Source organism: Echinops telfairi, unplaced genomic scaffold, assembly GCF_000313985.2.
Source record: "Echinops telfairi isolate 266 unplaced genomic scaffold, ASM31398v2 ScPeMD7_3533;HRSCAF=4204_1, whole genome shotgun sequence".
Lineage (NCBI taxonomy): Eukaryota > Metazoa > Chordata > Mammalia > Afrosoricida > Tenrecidae > Echinops > Echinops telfairi.
In genome coordinates this window covers 6,626,541-6,649,069 of record NW_022107432.1, presented here as the reverse complement: position 1 = coordinate 6,649,069, position 22,529 = coordinate 6,626,541, and the positions used below count along the sequence as shown (strand labels likewise).

The 22,529-nt window shown below is 37.0% G+C and overlaps 1 protein-coding gene across 3 annotated transcripts in view; it reads right to left on the bottom strand.

Moving 5' to 3' along the window:
• KHDRBS2 (KH RNA binding domain containing, signal transduction associated 2) overlaps positions 1–22,529 on the bottom strand; it is a 696,574-nt gene that overhangs the window by 438,235 nt on the left and 235,810 nt on the right. For all 3 annotated transcript variants that reach the window (XR_004047149.2, XM_004696331.2, XM_045294878.1), the window contains exon 3: positions 15,455–15,571. Coding sequence is in view for 2 of the 3 variants with exons in the window: in XM_004696331.2 (XP_004696388.1) it covers positions 15,455–15,571 (117 nt within the window). In the remaining variant the exon portion in view is untranslated. The remainder of the gene's footprint in view (positions 1–15,454; positions 15,572–22,529) is intronic.

The following is a 22,529-nucleotide window of genomic DNA, read 5'->3' as shown; positions in this document are numbered from 1 at the left end:
GGTTTTTTTTTCCTTTTTCCCCTTCGTTTAAATTTTGTTTGTCAGTGACTTTTTTGTTGTGGGCTTGTAAGTACTGCAGCCGTCGTCGCCAGGCTCTTATGAGCCGCTCTGGCGCAGTGCTGTCAAAGCCAATCCCAATTTTATTCACACATCTCCCATTTATTTTAAGACATGAACATTTGTGTTTAGTTACTTTTTGTTGCTTTAAATTTAACCTTTGTTTTTGAATTAGTTTCATTTTATTTCCATATTAATACTGTTACCTTTCTTTTCAAATGTTCTTTCTATCCAAATACAGTTCTGAATTTTTCTTTTTCTGATATTATTTCAGTACTCCTGCTACTTTACTTTTAGCTTACCATAGATGTTAATCTTAAATTTGTTTTTGTACCTGCTTTTAGAAATATTCTATTCGCTCCATCAAAATTTTTATTAAAATTACTTTCTGTGAGCTTTATCAGCAATCCTTTTCTGTTGCTAATTTTAATTAAATGAAAATTTCTGCATTTGTTTTCATTGTTTGTCCTGAACACAAATTCTTTTTCTTTGGGTGGTTTTCCAAATGAATAAACATTTGGGCCCATTTCATGTTAATCCTTCATTTGCTTTGAACCCATTCCCCCAGCTTTTCCCCCCTCAGTTTTCTGTTAGGGCTAGTGGTTTCTCACACTGCTTGCCCTTATCCTGGAAGTGTAAAGACTTTGCAGGACCTAGACTTCTTCAGAACTTTCATATCCTAATATTGACCTATTGACCATACCCAGGCATCACATCTAAGGAAAGGTAAGGAAATCCTTCTCAGTGTTCTGCCATAATGCCCAGTGTATCTTGGGACGCCAAACACTATGGTGATACACATGGATCTTACACCTGTCACTGTTTTATCCACACACACCTATATTTTGAGGATTTGTGGAGACGAAGTCACTTAGTTCAAGTATGGGAGTTACTTTGTTTATAAATACTTTTTATTTTGCTATTTTAATTATTCTATTTATATACAGTTTTTATCTTCCTATATGCAATGCTATATACATACATATACATGGATCTAATTTTAGCTCATTTGATGTTCAAATTTCAAAGAGATTGTCAACTCTAAATAGATATGGACTTTATACTTATTTAAAAATTAACTGCTCTATGAAATAGCATATATGATAACTCTATTATATAAACTATCCAATATATGTTTATAAAAATATAAATAAATTAGAGAATAACCTAGAATATCAGATACCACAGAAATGTCCAGTTCATTGGAACCACTCACATAACACCCACTTTGGAAAACCATAGTCTATTGGGTTATTTTTTCCCTTTAATCTTAGTTTTAATTGAGTGAGGGTCAAAATTAGATTGAAGTTATTTATGTAGGGAGATGGTGGTGAGGACTAAGATGAGTACTTAGTCTAATGCTATATCTATTGACTTTTTGTAGTGTATATTTCAACAAAAATATTCGAAAAGCCAAAATTTAAAGTGCCATGTATACATACATGAAAAGATTTAACCTCTTTCTGATTGCCTGGTTAAGTTAATAATGAACTGCTTATTTAATGTGAACTCTTTCTGCTTAAGTAAGTATAAATCCAAACTTCCTGCCATTGAGTCATTCCAACTCAGAGTAGAATGTCCCCATAGTGTTCCCTTAAAGGCTCTAATCCTTAGAATAGCAATTATACTCAATTCTAAAGGGTCACCATAGATTAGATTCCATGGGACAGCAGTTGGTTAACTGGGTTATCATCTATTATAATGCCCAGGATATATGTAGTATGAGCAGAAACAGCTAGCTTCAAGAATTAATTTCTAATTTTCATGCAGTAATAGGCCATGGAAAAGATTGTGCAGATCAATTATATAAACACGCCTACCCTCCATTACATAAACCAGCTGATTCATCTACATTCAGTCTCAGTAACAAAGTACAAAAAAGAGAATGAGCAGAAGTCTTACAGGCAAAAATAAAATACAATTGAGCATGGCATATTAACAGTTTTGTGGATTTTCATGACAAATCCATCTCCAAGATTTCCCTCAAGTAATGCAATTATGTGAGATGTGAACTTCATAGATTATAATGACATACATAAAATTCTATTAATATTCACACAGAGACTGCATTTTTATTTATTTTTAAAAGAATGTGCATATGTAGATATAAACCCCTTTACTAAGAAATAAAATTTTGATGGGAGAAAAGCAGATATTATCATCTGGCATAAGCTTGATACCTTCCATTAGGAAAAAAAATTACTCCTTAGAGTCTCAATAAAAAGACCTATATTGAACATAATGAGCAGGGTTTAATTTAACAATACACAAGAAAAGAGAAAGCAGAATTTTGGGGAACAGCCACAAGAGATTCACCGCTACACTGTCAGAGCTGAGAAATGGGAAATCTGCTTTAACATCAGATGCGAGGGAGGAGATGAAGACTTTTAATATCCCCACTCCGGTGCACCAGCAATAAAGCAGGGATCTTGTAGCATCTGTTCAAAGTCTGATGTAATTCTTTTTTGAGTATTCCCTTAGAACAATAGAATTTTCTAAAGTATCCATCCTGAGTGTGCAATTCTTCAGAGAAGGTTAAATTTTCCTCTTGGTTATAGAGTTTTGAAAATGCCACAGCTAATTACATGGAAATATTAGGCACTTCACGAATCAATTTGTCAGAACTATTTAAACGGATGCAGATGGCTTCATTTATCAGACACCGTTTGAGCAGGGAAGCAAAATCTCGTTTACTCCTACATTTTGGAATCTTCTTAGGGAATTTCTAGAAAAAAAATATTCACCTGAACACGAGTTAGAAATGATTATTTGCTGTGTACAGAAATGGACAACTAGTAAAGAAGGCTTTTCCTAAAATTAGCATATGATACTGATATCAAATAACATATCTCATATGCAATCTTATCATGAAATATTTTTAAAATTTGAATGCATTTTATTCTTTTTGTGTGATAACTATTTTAAAGTAACATCAAGAATGCAAACAGGATGAATATAATTAATGTCACTGAACTTTACCTATTGATATTTTGTAAATATCAAATGTTTTGTTGCATATGAGTATACAATTAAAAAATATTATTTACAAATGTTATTTCTTGATGAAACTAACTATAGGTTTTGTTTTCTTTTTTCTATGCTTAATAATTAAACACATCTTACTAAATTACTCAACAATTTTATTCCCAGAAATAAAAACTAATAAATTGAACTAATAACTTTTATCATTCTTGCTAAGTCTAAAGTTGTACATAAAAATGCACTATGTGTATAATAGCAGGAGGGCAGGTCAGGTGGATGAACATTAACATAGCCTTCAAGTTACCCTCCTCATGTTCTCAGATGAAAGGATATTGCTCAAGCTTAATTACAATGGTAAAGCTATCCAGTTGGCAGCAGAGCACAGCTTTGTCTTTCTTATAATACAGAAATCTTCCCAAGACAAGCATAAGAAGAATATTGAAAATGGTCACATAACTTATTTCAGATGATGATGTTCATAGTGACTAAATAAAATATAGATATAAACATTTTATCTATATTTCAAAGAACTAGGATCCAAAAACTATTGACTCAACACAGGTTCTTTTGCTACTTACTGCCATTGAGTAGATGCCTACTCATAGTGATCCCATAGGACAGGGTCGAACTGCCCCTGTGAGTTTCTGGGACTGTAAATCTTTATGGAAGTAAAAAGCCCCGTTTTTCTCCCGAAGAGTGAATGTGGGTTCAAACTGCTGACCTTTCACTGGATACTAGTTAGGTAAGTACAAATACACCACATAGAAAGTCCTGCTCTGTAACAGAAGAGGGGCAGATTTACTTACTTATCCCACTTTTTGATCAAGATCAATCATTGAAGATTTGTTTTGCCTGATAAGCCCCCATCATATGATAGTTTTGTGCTGAGAGCATTTGCTCAGTGTTTTGTTGCTTCATCAAACATATTTAAGTTTTTCAAAATAGATGGTTGAATTTATGTATGGGAGCAATATACACAATAAGATTATCTGCAATATATTTACCCACATATTATTTCTTTTTATATGGGTCCTATAGTAGTAATATTATTATAGACAGTACATTATAAAGTACTTTCTAAGTAATCATTATGTAATCAAGGTACCTTAGAATATGTCTATTCAGTTTACAGCCTACCATCCTACCTTTGATTGTTTATACACCCAATTGAAGGAGGTGACTTTTGATTAAAATTTCTATTTAAATAAATATGATATTTGTGGTGCTCCTACAGAGATAAATATCCCAAACACAGTCTAGTAGTCTTCAAGAAAAGAAAAATGAAAATTATTCAGGGTTTCAACTTCTCGGGTAAAAAACAAATTGGTTTCTATCTTTTTAATTATTGTGCTTAAATTGCATCTTAAAGATAAACAGGATAAAGGAAGAAAACTAAGAAAGCTGTGTAAAACGTTCATAAAAGTGTCTGATGGAACACCATCTTGGAAAACATACATAAAAGCACAAATGGAAGAGAAAAGAGATAAATGCCCACTATTGTGGGGCAGGAAGCAGCACATAGAGGGCATTGGTAGCTTAGAAATAAAACCCCTCAAGCTTCTGGAGGCTTGCCAAATTCTCTACATCAAGGACCATGTTGTGCTTGCTCCCTCCTTGCAATAGTGATGCTAGATGGTAGATGTTGGTAATTAGGTACCCACAGCCTATAGTTGGGAAAAATAACAAAAGGCGAAAGCACTTGCAGAGCAGTTTACAGTCCATCTAAAACTTTCTGGGACTCAAGACATTAGAGATTTAAATGCCATTATGTCAAAACTTAAAATAAAATATTGTTATAAATCAATATATTCAAATGAATAAATTTAATTACTGGGAACATTTAGGAAATAAATATATTTATGAATACCACTACTGATTTCATATATATGTTTATATATATATGAAAATATAGACATCTACGCACATTTCATTAGTATTTAGTGTGCTTGCTCTGATACCTTAACTATTAGTCAGTTGAGTAATTCTGGGGCACCATTCACATGGAAAGTCTTGTGAATAGCATCTTTGAAAGAGTACAAAATTCTGTGCTAACTGCGAAAGGGCAAATGGATCAGTCAATTATGTGTTTAGCAAAATATGGCATGTTCCTCTTGTAACTGGGCCATCTAATTTTCCTCAGTGTTTTTGACCTCACTGTAGGTGAACCAGTCCATATCCATTGCCATTTAGCTGTTGAAAGGTTTGTGAAGTTAAAAAAAACAAACCCACAAACAAGCAAGGAGAAAAGAATACTGAGTCAAACAAACATCACGGCAACTAATGAAATTCACCATCTCAATTAGTGCTGATGGTGCCCTGGTGCTAAGTGCAGCATTTTTCTCTTTAGCATTCACACTCTGGGTCCATCATCCTCTACACTACCTCCCAAATCCCCCAGCTGTGCTAAAGCAAGCCGTCCAATTTCTCTTCAAAGAGCACTGCTACAGTGCGGTCAAGTTTCAAATGTTCACTACAATTCTTTAACAGCATTTCTCTCAAAATGTGAAAAAAAAACCTTTCAGTGAAAGCATTTTTAAGAAATCAAATATTGTTTCACTTTTAGATGACCATTCCCTTTGATTTGACATTGTAATAATTCATAATGTAACAAAATACAATAAATCTCATGTGAGGCAAAGTATATTTAGCGAATTTTCTAATAAGTAATTTCCTGAATAGAACAATAATACATTCCTGTAGGTCTAGTGCTATTTGTTTACTAAGATTGAGAGCCAAAGGAATAAAAAGGTTTCAAAATAATGTAATAAATTAAATGTTCAGATTTTTAAAGATTAAATATAGAACATCTAAGAGAAATTACATATGCTCTATATTTGTTCACCATATAAGTAGAATGATTTTATTTGTTAAATAATGCTTATGAATTAATTAAATGAAATATTATATATACATATACATACATAGATGTGTTTATGCATATCTATGTGGAGCTGTGGGTTAGGCATTGAGCTACTAACCAAAAGGTCAGCAGTTCAAACTCACCAGTGCAAGAGCCACATAGGGCAATTTGGCGGCTATATGTTCCCATAAAGATTTATAGTCTCAAAAACCCTATATCGGGTCACTGTGAGCCAGAAGGGATTTGATGACAGTGAGTTTTAGTTTATATGTGTGTGTGTATGTACACATACACACATATGATTTGTGTATTGTGTATCAATATACATGCACACAGACATACAAAATCATAAATACCCTAAAGTGTACTATTAATACATTACTATATATTAAACTGAGTCACCTCAGAATTGTGCTTGAAAATTCTTCCCTAATATAAATTCAACCAATAACAAAATCACTGCCATCAAGTCAATTCCAATTCATAGAGCCCTTAGGTTGGGGTTTGAGGCTTTGTAAATCTTTATGGGAGCAGAGGGATTCATCCATCTTCCACATAATGACTGACTCCTTTGAAGACCAGCTGGAGGTTCAGCACTCCAATGCACACCTGAAAGGGTGGCAAAGGCTCCTCTTCACCTGTGGATGACTGGCTCAATTCGAGGTTACTTGGCTAAGACATTCTAATTTCTCTGTAAGAATTCGTAACTTTGTTAAAGTCAGATATAAAAAGACTCTGCGTTTTGTCAGAATTGCTAGATGGATATTAGAAGGGAAACATAATTTTACCGCATAGAAAGTACTGCCCCTCCGAGGTTCGACATATAATCCCCTCCCAGGGGGACGAACAAGAGAAAAGTGGGTGAAGGGTGACAGAGGACGATGGAAGCTATGAAAATATTAATCTACAATTTATCAAGGGTTCATGGGGGAGGGAGGGGGGAAGAGGAAGGGAGGGATGGAAATGAGGAACTAATATCAAGGGCTCTAGTGGGATGAAAATGATGATGGCAACATATATACAAATGTGTTTGACGACTGGATGAATGTATGGATTGTAATGAGATATGAGAGCCCCCAATAAAAGTATTTGCAAAAAAAGATGTCCTATGGGAGCATTGTCAGATTAGTTGTTAAAGATGCGTATCTTATACTGGAAGGCACTACACAGTAACAACAGCAATGCGTGCAACTGCACCAGTGTCCATGAAGATGATGCAGGGGTCGGGGATGTTTTGTCCTAAAGATGAGGCCATATTTCATTTGGATTTTGGTGGTAATATTTTAGGATAGATATTACTCAATGAAAAAAGGGCAGGCTTTCCGCAATGGTAGAAAAGAAAACATTGCTGTAGTCCTAATTTATAAAATGTTAGTTAGAAATTTCTCCGTTTCATTCATTTATTTCCGCAAGAGCCTACTGAAATTTTTCCTGAAGCATGATGAGCGAGATTCAGACTTTGTGATGCTCCCGTTTCACTCCTCTCAGAGCGAGGAGTGAAGCATCCACTGCAAATAGCTGGTAAAACCGACAACAGACAAAACAACTCTAAGAATTAGATGGATGGAAGTGTGGTTTTGTTGTTGTTGTTGTTGTTGTTCCCGCCAGGAGCATTCAGTCTCTTTTAAAAAAGATAGGTACACTTCCGCGCACGGTTGCAATGTTGGATCTGTGAAAGTGCTCAAACAGTACATCTTCATTTTTTAAATGTAAACAACTCTATTGAGCTGTGAATATCGTCAGCCTACAAGATATAATGCTTTCAGTTCATACGTAACTTGGATCTACAACACATGAACCACTGCCATCACAAGATCTCTCATCAAAGTATGCTGAGAAGGAGCCTGGCCAGATTCGTGGCTTTGGGGCTTCTGGTTTGTTTGCTTGCTTTTCACTTTGGTTGTTTGATCTTCAAATAAGATCACAGCAACCCGCAGTGATAGGCACATTATTAATATTCATAAAAGGGATGAAGATGTTAATGCATAAATAATCATTTCTCAAGCACAAAGTAATATATTTCTCTTTAATTGGTCACTTGGAGTCCAACTAGATTGTACCCTGAAATGGTTTTTTATTAAAAAAAATGAGACGCAATGTTCCTTGTCTCCTCACAAAATATATACAGTGATATACCACAAAACATCTGACCATATATACGTCTGAGGCCCCATAAGAGCTTGACCTCATTCAGAAATTCTCAGTGGGGAATGGGACACAGCAATGTAGCATCTGCATGAAATGCAATGGCTTTTCCACACAGTACCTGTATCTCAGGTTTCCTGTATACAGACTGATTTTGTGTAAATAGTACACCTATAAGCTATCCAAATACATGCAGTAGTCAGAACTAGTTCCTATGTTATTAGCTATATATACGCTGTATGGCACTGCCTATGATTATTTTAATGTGACCCTTTCAGAGTAATAAGTAAAACGTTCATCATATAAAAAGTAAATGCTACAACTTGAAAATAGGGGCCCCATTCAATGAGGTATACAGAACTTCTCTCTCATCTTTTGAAACTCTTGCTGCGAAGCGAACCCCAGTCCCCAGAGGAAGCAAAACCCATGTGTGTGGGAGAAGCAGCAGGAGGCACAGAAGTCGGAAGTGAAGCAAGATGAGAAAACACAATGAAGGTGAAAAACCAGCAAGTATGTGGCTTGTGATTTGGGTCTATTGTACGACGATCCAAAAAGGACAAAATTTCGGTCCAAGGAGTTAAAGGTTCAGGTCCACTGAAAACTACGAGGTTAATAAGACCAAGAGTGGGACCTGTATCAAATACGAAGAAACACAGAAGTGAAGCTCTCTCAGGACTTTCACTGATACGGCACACATTCTGTTTGAGATGACTGCAGAAGAAGCAAGAGCAGACTACAACATGGAGGTTAGCTCTAGCTCTGGGTGGTGCAAGGATTTTAAACCACATTTTTTTGTACATAGTATGAAACTTACTGATGAGTCTGCGAGCGCTGATGTGAAGGAAAACAACCTTGATGTAGAGGTTGGCTATTTGACCAGCAAGTTAATAATACGGTCAAAACTCCTCGTTGTGGAGTATCTGAAAGGACTCGCATCTCTAAGGTGGCCAATTCAACCCCGGGATTTCAGGGTTTAAAGACAAAGTGACGGTGTTAAACAACATGAAGGTGGAAAATTAGGGGGCGGTGTTGTGTTGGTGGATACAAGTTCAAGTCATTTGTCCTTGGACACAGTGAAAACCTCAGGGTGTTCAGAGCATTCACAAATACACCTTACCAGGTTATCACAGGTGGACGAATACGTCCCGGATGACACCTGTGCTGCTTTGTGCGCCCTTTCCAATTTCTTTGCCACTGAAATAGATAAATAGTGGTGGGAAGAAGTCCTGTCTTTCACAATTTTGACAATTGCAGACGATATTCCAGGACACCTCCTTTTATTGGTGAGCTCCCCCATGACATCAAAATGTTGTTCTTCTCATTCAGCATCATCACCTTTCTAGTCTACCCTGGGGACCAAGTGTTATTGTAGCATTCAGGGCCTATTATATGAAGACCATTGTTCAGGTCATTCTGAAACTAATAACACTTGAATGACACCGATGTCTTGGAATTTGGAAGGATGACTGTTTTACTACTGAATGAAGAGCCTTGTTTTGGTTTAAAATGATGTGACCACAGAGTATATGAATGACCTACAGAAGGATTTGAAAAGTTGGATAATATTTCAGGGATGAAAAGAACTATTGTTGACTTGGTAAACAACAAACTAAACATAAGCTTAGGTGATGAAAGCACTGAAAACCTTACTGAGGTGAGCAACAAATTAAGAATTGCTAGAGCTATAGCAAGATGGATTAGCTGAAAAAGAGGCAAAGGAAAGGAAATAACTAGAAGAACAGGTGCTAACTTTTAAGGGCGAACTAAATCCTCAGCAGACCTTCACAGCTTGCTGAAGAGTGCCGACAGAGATGGACCCTCACACCGACCGCTTTCTATGGACGCAAAGAAATGCTGAGGCAGTGTTTGCCGCACATAAAGACATATTTGTTCAAAACCACAAGCTACTCTTCTGCATAAAGACTGGGTTGTCAACTCCCCTAAATAATTAAGTCTCTGAAATTCCCATGGGCAGTTCTACCCTGTCCTAGACAGGGTTGCTTTGAATCAGTGTGGACCTGATGTGTGACTGAGATAGTACTCTATGTATTTTTGCCAAGTGATACAAACTTTTAACAAACAAGATGAAGGTGAAAATTCAGTGAATGCTATTTCTTGATATTTAGACATGGTTGTTCAACACTTCTAATGCATCTTATTTTACAGACCACTTCATGAATTTTAACCGACACCTGACTGTATTTGATTTTTTACACTCTGATCCATATCATATTTGCCACTGTTCAAATGGGAATCTTTAGTCTGTTACTTGTTCCTCAAAATTTAGATCAGAGAAATAAATGAATGAAGTACACAAACACCCACCTATCTTGAATTAATGAAGTGCTCCTTGGCCTTCATATTTTAATTAATTTTATCTCTTTTGGTATAATACATTATGTGTGAGACTGTTAACTGCGAGTTTAGATGTTTGAAACCACTGGCCACTCTGTGGGAGAAAGATGAGACTTTCAGCTCCCTATAACTTACACCCTTGGGAACCCCAAAGGACAGTTCATGTCCTCTGTCATGTACAGTCGCTATGAGATGAAATGGTTTTTTATTTACTGTGCAGTTGATTGGGGGCAGAGGGAAAATTAACAGAATGGCTGGACTCTGATTTTGTAGGATTACAAATTGCTTTGGTGTCCGGGATATTAAACAGTGGAAACAGGAGTTTATGTAGCTAATTACAGCCTGACTGACAAGCAGTAGCACAGGTCTGTTCCATTAGGATTTGAGAGACCACTGTGCTGTTTGATGTTGGGCAAAGCCCAGAAGCAAAATGGGACAACGGTGACGGCCGCAGCGTTCACACACTCACTCGCCCATCCGGCAGTCACATTACTTTGAAGTTTTTTACTTGATTTTTTTGGTTGTTGATGAAAATCAGTCATGCCATGAAATCAGAAAAGGTTTACTAAAGTGGCCATTACCAAGTACAGAAGATATATTACAAAGTAGAAACAGCACATGATATTAGCACATCAAAGGGGCAGAGCTTCCCTTGAGAATTATGGCATATTTAAATAAAACTCCACCAAAGAGCACTTTACTTTTAACATGAAATTACTAACATGTTTTAAGACCACCTCCTCCATCATTTCAACATGCTTATTAGTAAAAGTACAGAATGTAGTTTATTATAGCATCACTTATATACAGCATTGTAATTTCCATGTAAGAAATGTGGATACATTTCTGATAGCTTTACCTCCATGCTCTGCTGCTATTTTCTCATGGATACACATCCGCGTTTTCTGTCGCATTCTGAATTTCTCTTACACCTTTAATGTTTTTATTTGAGGGGTAGGGGTAGATACCACATTTGTTCTTAACCCATTTTAAAGGTCAGCCTGTGTAACCACTGCCTCCTCTGTTCTCCCTCTCCAATCTTTGCCATCAGCACCACTAAAAATAGTAAGCCGATCCGAGGCTACAGTAAGCTACTCCTGAAGATTGCTTAGAAGCAATGGCTGGTGAAGCCGACAGCTGCTTGGCTATTTAGAACAGGCTGGCCATATGGTGTACGTACGTAAGACTTAGACTTTAAAGAAATGCTAGAAGTACCTGAGGTGTTGAGAAGTATTACAACCCTATCAGAGAGTTTCTTTTGTAGATTTCTTTGAGACTACCTTTTATGTTTCCCATGAAAAAATTAGAATCACACTGAGTATTCCTGGACAGTTGGGGGCAAACGTGAGGCAATGTATTCTCTCAATAGGGGAGGGAAATCTTAAATGTAAAGTGGTACTTTGCTACTGATGTTAATTTTGTATTACTATGTTTTAGTTTTTTATATGGCCTTTCTTCCAATTTTTTATTTTTTCACATCCTGGCTTATTGACAAAGCACAAAAGGAATAGCTTCCCACCACTACTCAAACCAAGAAGTACAAATAAAAATATCTAATTAAAATTTTTAATTTGAAATGTTCCATGTTGTTCTTTTTGTTGGGTGCCATCCACTCGATTCTGGTGCAGACTGATTTCATATGACAGAGTAGAACTGATCGATAGGACATTCTCGTTATAACCTTGATGGGAACAGATATCCCAAGACTTTTGCAGGTGGAGTCGCTGGCTCAGTTCGGGGACTTAATGATTGAACTACCAGGGCCTACCAGGGCTGTCCTTTTAACCAGCAGTTAACTTTAAAATAAGTTCCAGAAAAAAAATCAGAAAACTTCATATTTTTCTACCCAAGGATTAAGAAGTCTGATTAAAAGTTAAAAACCAAAGCCAAATATGTATGACATCTTCTATACGAATACAAATGATATATTGTTGTGAAATTTCTTTTAAAGATAATGTGTAATATATCAGCATGTTTAGTTCCATTACAAGCTTTGTGAGTGCTTGGGTTTTGGCTATTTGTTATTTCCTACCCTTCATAAAATGTACTGTGATGTTGAACACAGCATAGTTGAAGTAAGTATCTCTGATATGGTATTTCAAACGCAACTTTCCCAATATGTTTTTATCATGAGATAAAGAGTAAGTGAAGGAGCCCTGGTAGCACAGTGGTAAGTGGTTGGCTGATAACTGAAAGGTTGGAGGTTCAAACACACCAGCAGCTCTATGGGAAAAGATGTGGCAATTGGCTTCTGGGAAGATTATGGTCTTGTAAACTGCAGGGGCAGTGCTACGCTGTCCTCCAGGTTCTTGAGGACCCACAATCAATTCCACATGGTGGATCTGGTTTTCAAAGCGAAAGAGAAAGGCACACACTATGTAACAACTTCACAACATGCACAACACAGAAAAATCAGTTATATTTCTATGTCCTAGAAAGGTGATTCTATTAGGGCTTATCACCAAAGATTCTAATTAATCAAAACCAAAATGCAAACTCACTGCAATCGAGTTGGTTCAGGGCTCCAAGAAACTCTCTAAAACAGAGTAGAACCGCTTCTGTGTACTTCCAAGGCTGTCAATATTTACGGGATAGAAAGCCTCACCTTTCTCTGAAGGAGTGGTGGATGGCTTAGAACTGATGCTCTGGTAGTTAGCAGTTAATAAGAAGATCCAAGAAGAATCCATGCATTTGAATTATGGTGCTATTGAAGAATGTTGAAAGTACCATGGACTGCCATCATACATAACAAATAAATCTATTTTGGAAGAGTTATAGCCAAAATGATTTCTTTTTATCCTTTTAAGATTTGTTCTAGCTTTCATTATTCTCTGCTTTCTAATGTAAGGAGGATTTCCTGTGTTTTACTTTGTTGCTGTTGGAGTTTCAGAGGCTGGTGGTGGTATTACTTTCTCTATAGGACATACACGGTAGGTGAATATGCAGAGACAGTAAGTAGACATGGCAGGCTGTGGGGGATGGAATTCATTATTAATAATTAATCATTAATTATTAATAAGCATTAATAAATCAACGAATAAATGTTATAAATTTTATTGTGGTGATGATGCATAACTTCAAAAAAATTCATTTAAGCCACTGAATTGCATGGTGCATAAATTTTATGCCAACAAACTTTTTAAAAATAAAAGAATAAATGAAACCAAAGTACAAAATTAGAAGCTAGGATGATTAGACTCGTGTCACATACTTCAAGCACATTATGAGGAGAAACCAGTCCTGGAAAGAGAAATCATGCTTGACCTGGAGAAGGGCAGTGGAAAAGAGAAAGACCCTCGCGGAGATGGAGTGACACATTGTTTGCAGCAAAAGGCTCAAATATATATTTCCCTTTATTTTGAAAAGAAAAATATATGAAAATGCACAAAGCACAGCCATACCAGACTTCCCACCAGAGAAGTAACCAGTGAAAGACAGGCTTTAGGTAACAGGTAATATCAGCAAATTAAATTTAATGGAATTTTAATAGAATCAAATTCATTTCCCACTAGATATTCAAGTGTTCATCGTATAAGCTTCCAAATAAATAGTAACCCAATTTAAACTTTTTATGAACAGGGGAAAAGTCACAAATTTATGGGGATGAAACATATACAACTATCTGCCTTTAAAAATTATGCAGAGACTAAGTAGAGACAAAGTATTTAAGTGCAACACTGACTAAGAAATGCATTTGGTGCTTTTCATTGAATATGTGGATATGAGGAGGTTTAGCCTCTTCTAGGGGTTCATGAAACATTGCTGGTGAGACTGTGCCTGACTTAACCCTTACTTTGCAGAATGCATTAATGTATAAAAGCATGTACTACAAGGTTTATGTTGTGAGAATATGAGAAGTGGGTATAACAAACACACTAACAATATTGGAACATACAAATTTGAGTTATTATGTCAATTTCTCCTTATACATCAAGAAAAATTGAACCTGGTTTGTGAGAAAAGGAAAAAACACCTTTTTATTGTGTAGGTGCTAGGGTTACCACCTTTCAAATTATTTCTTCTTTTTGTCAAAGAAACTAAAGGAAGTAAGGATTAGCAAAGTGGTAGTTATTTCTGAAAATGCACACAGTTTAGCGCATTCAAAGATTACCTGAAATTTTTAAAAGTTGGCAAAAGTGACCCCGATTATAACTCCAAGAGCGACTATTGGCCCATTCATTCTAAAAACACATCTCGGATCCCTGGTGCCACGGTGGGCTACATATCGGACTACTGCTACCACAGGGGAGCAGTTTGCACCCACCAGCTGCTCGATGGGAGAAAGACTCTACTATAACAGTAGTGAACGAATAAAGCAGAAAGCACAGTCAGAATTACGCAGAGTACAAATATGGGCTCATTACAATAACAAAAATATTGTTTCATGATATATCCACTAGTTCAGTGACATGACTCATTATACATTCCCTTATGTAAGACAGATCAATAATACTTCAGGGACAAAACTCTAAGGCAAATATCTTATTTTATCTGGTATCATATTAAATCAAAACATATGTATGGCCGGGTCAAATGGTGCTACATAAGACATCTACCCTTTTCCAATGATTTAGACATCATATTTATGAATGAATATTTTCTACTAGTTATGACTATTTACATTTGTAGATAAGGATTTGACATTCCTTCTGTAAGAGGATCAAAATGAAATAGAGCAGAGATGCAATCAGAACAAGAGACAATGGACATGAGTATGTGATATTATAGAAGCAAGAAAAGGGATTCAGTTAGGGACCTAAAGAAAATGATCACACAGAGAGACACCCCAGAGAGGATACAGAAGAGGGAGAAAAGATTTGTTAGTAACTTACACAAAGCAACAGGATGCATAAAAATACAGAACTTTATGTGCTGAGGAAAATGCCAATAATTGAATTGTATGAAGACAGAGATACCATCAGAGAGTGTGACAGGTATCCCAGAGAAGACAGTTAGGAAATGGAGCAGAGTAGTTAAAATGTGCTTATAAACTTGACCATCAGTATTACAGGTAACCTCTTGTATATGTCAGATATCAAATTCAAAGTTTATTACCTTGGCTTTATCTCTCATTGATCCTTTGCCTAGGATAGACATTTTAGCCCCTGTTTCTTCCTGTAGTCTCTTCAAGGAATTTCCTCTTGGACCAAGCAATTTCCCGACAAAATTGAACTAGGAAACAAAATCAATAGAATGTTTAAGGTGGGATAGGGGATAGCTTGTGTCAACCATAATTGATGGGTTTCTTCCAAATTTCCTATTGAGAATTATGTTATGCCATACATGTATAAATAAACATATTTCAGACACCTGTAGTCTAGGGTACATTTCCCCCCAGAATATCTGCTCCTAATTCCAAAATAAAATAACAATGTTGTGAAAGGGCAACTATAAAATGACCAACTTGATTTTCCATGGGCTATAGTCTGTCTGCATCAGTGCCTAATCATCATTAGTAGTAAAACCTAACTATGGTAGATAACATTTTATTAATTTAAAAAATCACATTGTTTTCCCTAAAATCAACTTGCATATATAACAAAATTTCACTGCGTCCATTAGACAACAAACTATTCAATATCATTGAGTCAATGCTGACTCATAGTGACCCCCTGTGGTTTTCTGTGAATAAAATGTTTAATGAAGCTTTAAACACTTATAAAATAAAATAAGGAAACATTACAAAGTCAATTAGAACAAATCCTTTTAGTATATACAACATTTCTTTTTTTAATTATTATTATTTTTTTTATTTTAACATTTTATTAGGGGCTCATACAACTGTTATCCCAATCCATACACACATCAATTGTGTAAAGCGCATTTGTACATCGTTTCTCAAAACATTTTCTCTCCACTTAAACCCCTGACATTAGGTCCTCATTTTTCCCCTCCCTCCCCGCTTCCCCCTCCCTCATGAGCCCTTGATAGTTTATGAATGGGTATTTTGTCATATCTTGTCCTGTCCGACATCTCCCTTCACCCACTTTTTAGTTGTCTGTCCCCCAGGGAGGAGGTCACACACAGTTCCATGTAATAGGTTCCCTCTTTCCTACCCATTCTCCCTTTACCCTCCCTGTTTTGCCACTCACACCACTGGTCCTATAGGGCTCATCCGTCCTGGATTCCCTGTATAACATTTCTAAAACTATTTTCTCCCCAAATGATTCCATTTATCTTTCATAACATCATCCATTACATGATATTTAAAAATACAAGGGGTTGCAATGCCAGGAACTAACTTGGGAGCAGGGAGCACAAAGTTAAACAATTATTGGAGAGTGCTCATGGCAGCACTCGCTAATGCAGGGTCTTTTTCTTCTGCTCGCTTCTTTTCCACACCAAGAAGGGGTTGGGGAGCCCTCTGCCATGTCTCTCTTGGATGAAGCTGGTAGTGGGTCTGAAGCATGGGCACAGTCACATGATTAATTACTGTGTCAAACAAAGCACTCAGTGGGAATCCACTAGGAATGTTTTTGACTATAGAAGGAAGAGACAGCATTTCACACAATCTCCATTTGGGTAGGTTATTAACAGATGAAGACACTCAGAATGTTCTGTCATTGAGTGTCTTGAGTATTGTGGCAGATACACTTCCTAACTCTTCATTTCAATACATTAGCTTCATTTTAAATTGATAACGTATTTGAAAATCACTTGCCTTGAAGTATAAGACAGCTCTCTTTTAATTATTTCACAAAGGCCACCTTTTAAAATAAAGCCCCCGAATCGAAAAGAAGGAAGATGTTATATAATCAGAGGTTTAATTTCCCAAACTAAGAAAATGTGTCTTTCACATCACGTTATGTTAACCTTATTTCATTAGTGAAGTAAACACCCTTTCCCATGGGTGCGCTTTTCAAAGAGCGGATTGTTTGCTTCTATTGCTCTTAGGTGTCTTTGTGTTCCTCTGACATATCACAGAACCAAACACTGTCCCTTCCTGCACTGTCCTGACGGTTCCAATTGCTGTCTACTATCTGAATAGGAAAGGTTTCCTAACAAAAGCGTGTATCTGCGTGTAAGTGTGTGATAGCTTCACCTCCGCAATTTCTGAGGTTTACAGCACGTCTGCCCCTTTGTTTTAGTGTGCTCGCTTGCACACTAAACGCTGTGATGCAGAAATCTCTATCATTGGTATTTCAAATATATGCAGGATCAGGCAAAGTGAACAAGGTTCAAAAGACTAGGAACAGATTCTGAGGAAGTAATTGGATACGCATTTCAGAGGAATTAGCCACTGAAAACCTTATGGATGTCATTATAACTTTGATAGATGTCAAAGGTCTAATGAACAGGAGCAGAATGCGTCAGAGGTAGAAGATGAGCCTCTCAGGCCGGAAGGCACTCAAATACGACGACCAAACAGTGGATTTGACCATACTGACTCGAATGAAGCAAAGTATGTCAGAAGAAAGCCCTCAGAACCTTCATTTACTGACAGGACAAAACAGAATGGGAGGGAAAATAAAGCTGCAAAAATCTATTAATAATCAGAACTTGGAGAATTGGAAGTCATCAAAATGGAAATGTAATGCATACAGATCATTGTCCTAGGTGTTAGTGAGCTGAAATGGAAGGGCATTGGCCATTTGAATCAGAATCATAAGAGTTATTATGTCAGGAATGACCGACTCAAGATTAATGGTATTGCAGTCATCGTCACAAGAGACATTTCAGTTATGATGCTAGTAAAGGACCTTCAAAGAACCACGGTCTGCCAAAGAATAAACAAACCTGTCTTAGGACCATCGGGTCAGCATGCTCTGTAGGGCAAGGATGGTGAGAATTCCTCTTATGTGCTTTGGACATGTCGGGAGAGACTAGTCCCTGAAGGAAGACACCCTGGTTGGGAAGCAGAGGGGCAGCAGCACATCAGACTGACAGGATGCCCTGACACAGTTGCTGTAGCCACGGGCTCAACCTTGGGAACAAGGCTGAGGATGGGCAGGACCTGGAATTGTTGCGCCATGTTGTACACAGGGTTGCTCTGAGTTGGAATCGATTTAATAGCACCTACAATAATAGCATCAACACTGGAGTGTAGGATTCATCACTGAATTATAGCATTGTCACTTGATAAGGTAAACATAAGAAGTAATTCAAGAGCCATTTATATACTTGGGATACTGTGAATAGTGCTTGAAATTTTATTTTTTTTTAAATATCTGAAGATATCCAACATATAAATTGTGAGCAACCAACACATTTATTTCCTCTTCCCAATCCCCAAAGTCAACAGACATAATTATGGCAGGTCAATTATCTTTTTATGCAATTATAGGAATTTGTTCTCTTTTGGATTGAGGTGTTTCTGTGTTGTATATTGTTATTGTTGCTTTTTCCTCTTTGGTACGTTTTTCTTTATATGAAATTACAGATAGATCATCTATAGAGACAGTAAGTAGATAGATAATTTCTTAAGGTTATGGTACAGGAGGTTGAGGAGAAATAGGGAACTAATAATAATGACTACAAGGATGAAGAAAATGCTATAAAACTGGTTGTGGTGATGGCTGCACAACTATTTTTAATATGCTTACAACATTGACTTATATGCTATGGTAATTATACCAGGGGTGCCCCGCCAAATGCGTTTTTCCCCCAAAGCATTGTATTTAATAAAAACAAAAAAACCCATCACCTTCAAAGTACTCTCCATTACACTTAATACATTTGTCTTGTCATCAATTCCATTCTTGGAAACATTTTCAAACTCATCTGTTTGGATGGCTGCCAGCACCTCCCTGTTCTATCCTCTTCACCTCTTCTGCATCCTCAAATCCTTGTCCTGTCATGTCCCTCTTCATTGGAAGAAACAAAAAGAAGTTGCACAGAGCAAGATCAGGCAAGTCAGGTGTGTGGGTAAGAGAAGCATGCTTTATTCTGCCAAAAACGGAGACAGCAGGTGTGAGCAGGTGCATTGTGTGGTGGCAAAAGCAGTCCGCCTTCTGCCACAAATCAGGCCTGTTTTGTCACACACAGTTACTCAGTCTTTTCTGAACCTCTAAATAGAATGCTTGATTAACAGTCTGACCTGGTAGAACAAACTAGAATGAATGCCAAATGCACTATGAGTGGCATTTTCTATTGTTTGGAAAATTGACAGATGACCAGAATGAGGTTTGTTATCTCTGTTAGTCTGGGTTGACTAGAGAAACAAATTCACATGTGTATAAGAAAGATCTTTATATACAAGAGCAGTGAATATTGAGAAAACAGCCCAGTTCAGATTAAGTCCATAAATCCGACATTAGCCCAGATGTCTGATACTAATCCTCTTCAGACTCACAAAACACATGCAATGACCCTGAATGCAGGAATATCACAGGTCAGTGGGTGGGAAGTATTGTGGATCCAGTGGTGTTGTACGCATCTCAGCGCTGGCAGGGGTCTCCACGTGGCTTCTCCAGTTCCTAGGGCATGGGGTCTCTCACCATAGTGCCATATATCTTGTAAGTAGAGCGTCATTCAGGGATTAAGCATGATCAGTAGAGAGTCTCCAAGGGAGTAATCCCAGAGAGAGTCTGTCTCCTGTGTCCAAGGTGTAAAACCAGGAATTCCCAGCATTCTTAGGAGAAGTCCATGCCCACACAGAGACCTCATCGGCTATGATCTGATGGACAAATTAGACTCCACCCCTTCACTAGTAATCCTCTCAAGTCCCAAATTGACAACAGATTATATAACTATCACAGTGATCAATCAATAGCTCACCAGTTTTGAAATGAGAAAACCACTCATACACTTGGATTCCAACCCCCCCCCCCCCCCCCCCCCACCCATACTGTTGTCCTTGTAAGCTGTATACACCACCACAACAGTTTCTGTGGCGATTTTCCTGAGCAGGAAACAAAATTTCACAGCTGCATGCTGTTCTCTTAAATTGACCATCACAAAAATTAGGTTGGAGCACACTGCTTTTACAAATACATTCACTGTGACCAGAGAGAACCTTCCCAGGTGACACCACTGGATACACTAACTCAGAGCAAGTAGCTGGATGCTTGCCTAGTGGGAAAAATACATGCTATGAAGGCTCCACCCAGCAAAGCTTTCATCCAGTTTTTTGGGGGTACCCCCTTGTATGTCAATAAAACTATTAAAAATATTTTTTCCTGTTTTGGTTCTTTCAATATACATAAAACAGTAAAATGACCTAGGTTTCTAGACAATAAAGCTGGAATAACACATGGAATTAAGTGTTATTAAAGGAAAAAAAAAGGTTCTAACTTTTCTTAAATACAAAATTATTTTAAACATATAAAATATGTCAAACATTTCAGTAGTTTCTTTAATGCATCTTTAGTCATAATTTACTAACTTGAAACTCTCTAAGATTATTAAGACCTAATAAAATGAACACAGTTCTTTTTAACATGTTAAATATCTTTAAAATTTTTGAAATATTCTATCCACATGCTTTAAATAAATTACATATGTAAATGAAAATGTATTTTATAGGCTTAGAATTACAGAAAATGGCTACTTTATCTTTTTTAAACCATTTCATTGGGAGTTGAACAGATATAATATCAGTCCATCATTCCATCACTTTAAGCAGTATTGACAATTGCTACCACAAGCAGTTTCAAAACATTCTTTTCCTTCCTGAGATCCTTGACATCAGCTCCATTTTATGCCCCCCCCAACACTGTTACCCCCCCCCCACCCCCCCGCTAACCCTTATTCTGCTGGATGGATATGTAGGGTCATCAATCCTGAGTTTCATAGACATAAAAACATATAATACAAATTGAAGAGTGACACCCCCTCCCCAATGACATAATGCATCTGGGATAAACCCCCAATAAGAACAAACAAACAAACAGAAATACAGAAAATGCTGAAAACCAGATCAGAGATAATATGCCCTGGAGGGGGTGGGGTGGGGCGGGAGTGTCAACTGACAAGGTTGTAACCATTCAATTTAGGTTTCTCATTTTGATCTTCCATAGTCATCTCTCCGATGCACTATTTAGTAACCACTTTCCTCCCATCCCTCTATTAGGGCTAGAGGGGATCACGGGAGGTGTATTTCCTATGTAGATATCACAAATATATTTTGGGCTCCCACAGCCATCCATAGTCTTTGGCAAACCAGATTTTCACAACTTAGGCTCTGATATTATTCACTCCTTAGACTTCAGACAATCAATCCTTTAGTGACTAATGGTGGTGCACTTCTTCTATGTGCACTTAGGTGACATCTCACTTAGATGGCTGTGTGTTTGGAAACAAACCTTTTAGACCCCAGACAATATTCTATCTGTACTTGGGCACCATCTAATTTTTTCACAATTGTAATTTTGCTTAAGTCCTTGAAAAGTTGCTTTGTAGTAACTTTTATATTCAAGAAATATTTTGAGTGATTTTGTTAATATATTAAAATTTTTAAAAGCCATCATTTAAATTTTGCCCAAAGTTAAATGAATCAAAATAATACATTCAAATATTCTGACTTGAAATGTGATTTAATTTGTAGCAAATTAAAAGTTTATCAAATATTCAGGTTGGCTATTCTCCCACAGATGGGCATTTAGGTTTCTCCGACTCTTTGTTATTATAAATAGTGCTTGAATGAACAAATGCGTGTGTATGTATGTGTGTATGTTTCAGTGTGTGTGGCTGGGGCTCTCAGTTCTCTGGGAGATAGCTATATGTAATATATATATATATATATATAGATAGATAGATAGATAGATAGATAGATATATAATGACATTTATTTCTGGGTCACAGGTATTTTTGTCCACAGCGTTTTGAAAAAGGATCCTACTACTTCCCACAGTGGTTGTACCATCTTATTCTTCCCTCAGAGTGTGATGATGGTTCTCTTCTCGCCAAATGCCTTCTAGGAGCTGCTGCTACCTGAGCTTGTTTGTTTGTTGTTGTGAATTTCTCCATTAATGCTGGGATGTGGTGGCAGCTCATGGTTGCTTTGTTTTGAACATCAATGGCCTCAACCCTGAACTCACCCATTTTTGCAAGGACCAAGTACAGAAGGACTAAGGACCAAGTACAGATGGACTAAGGACCAAGTACAGAAGGACTAAAGGCCAAGTGCAGAAGGACTAAGACCAAGTACAGAAGGACTAAGGACCAAGTGCAGAAGGACTAAGGACCAAGT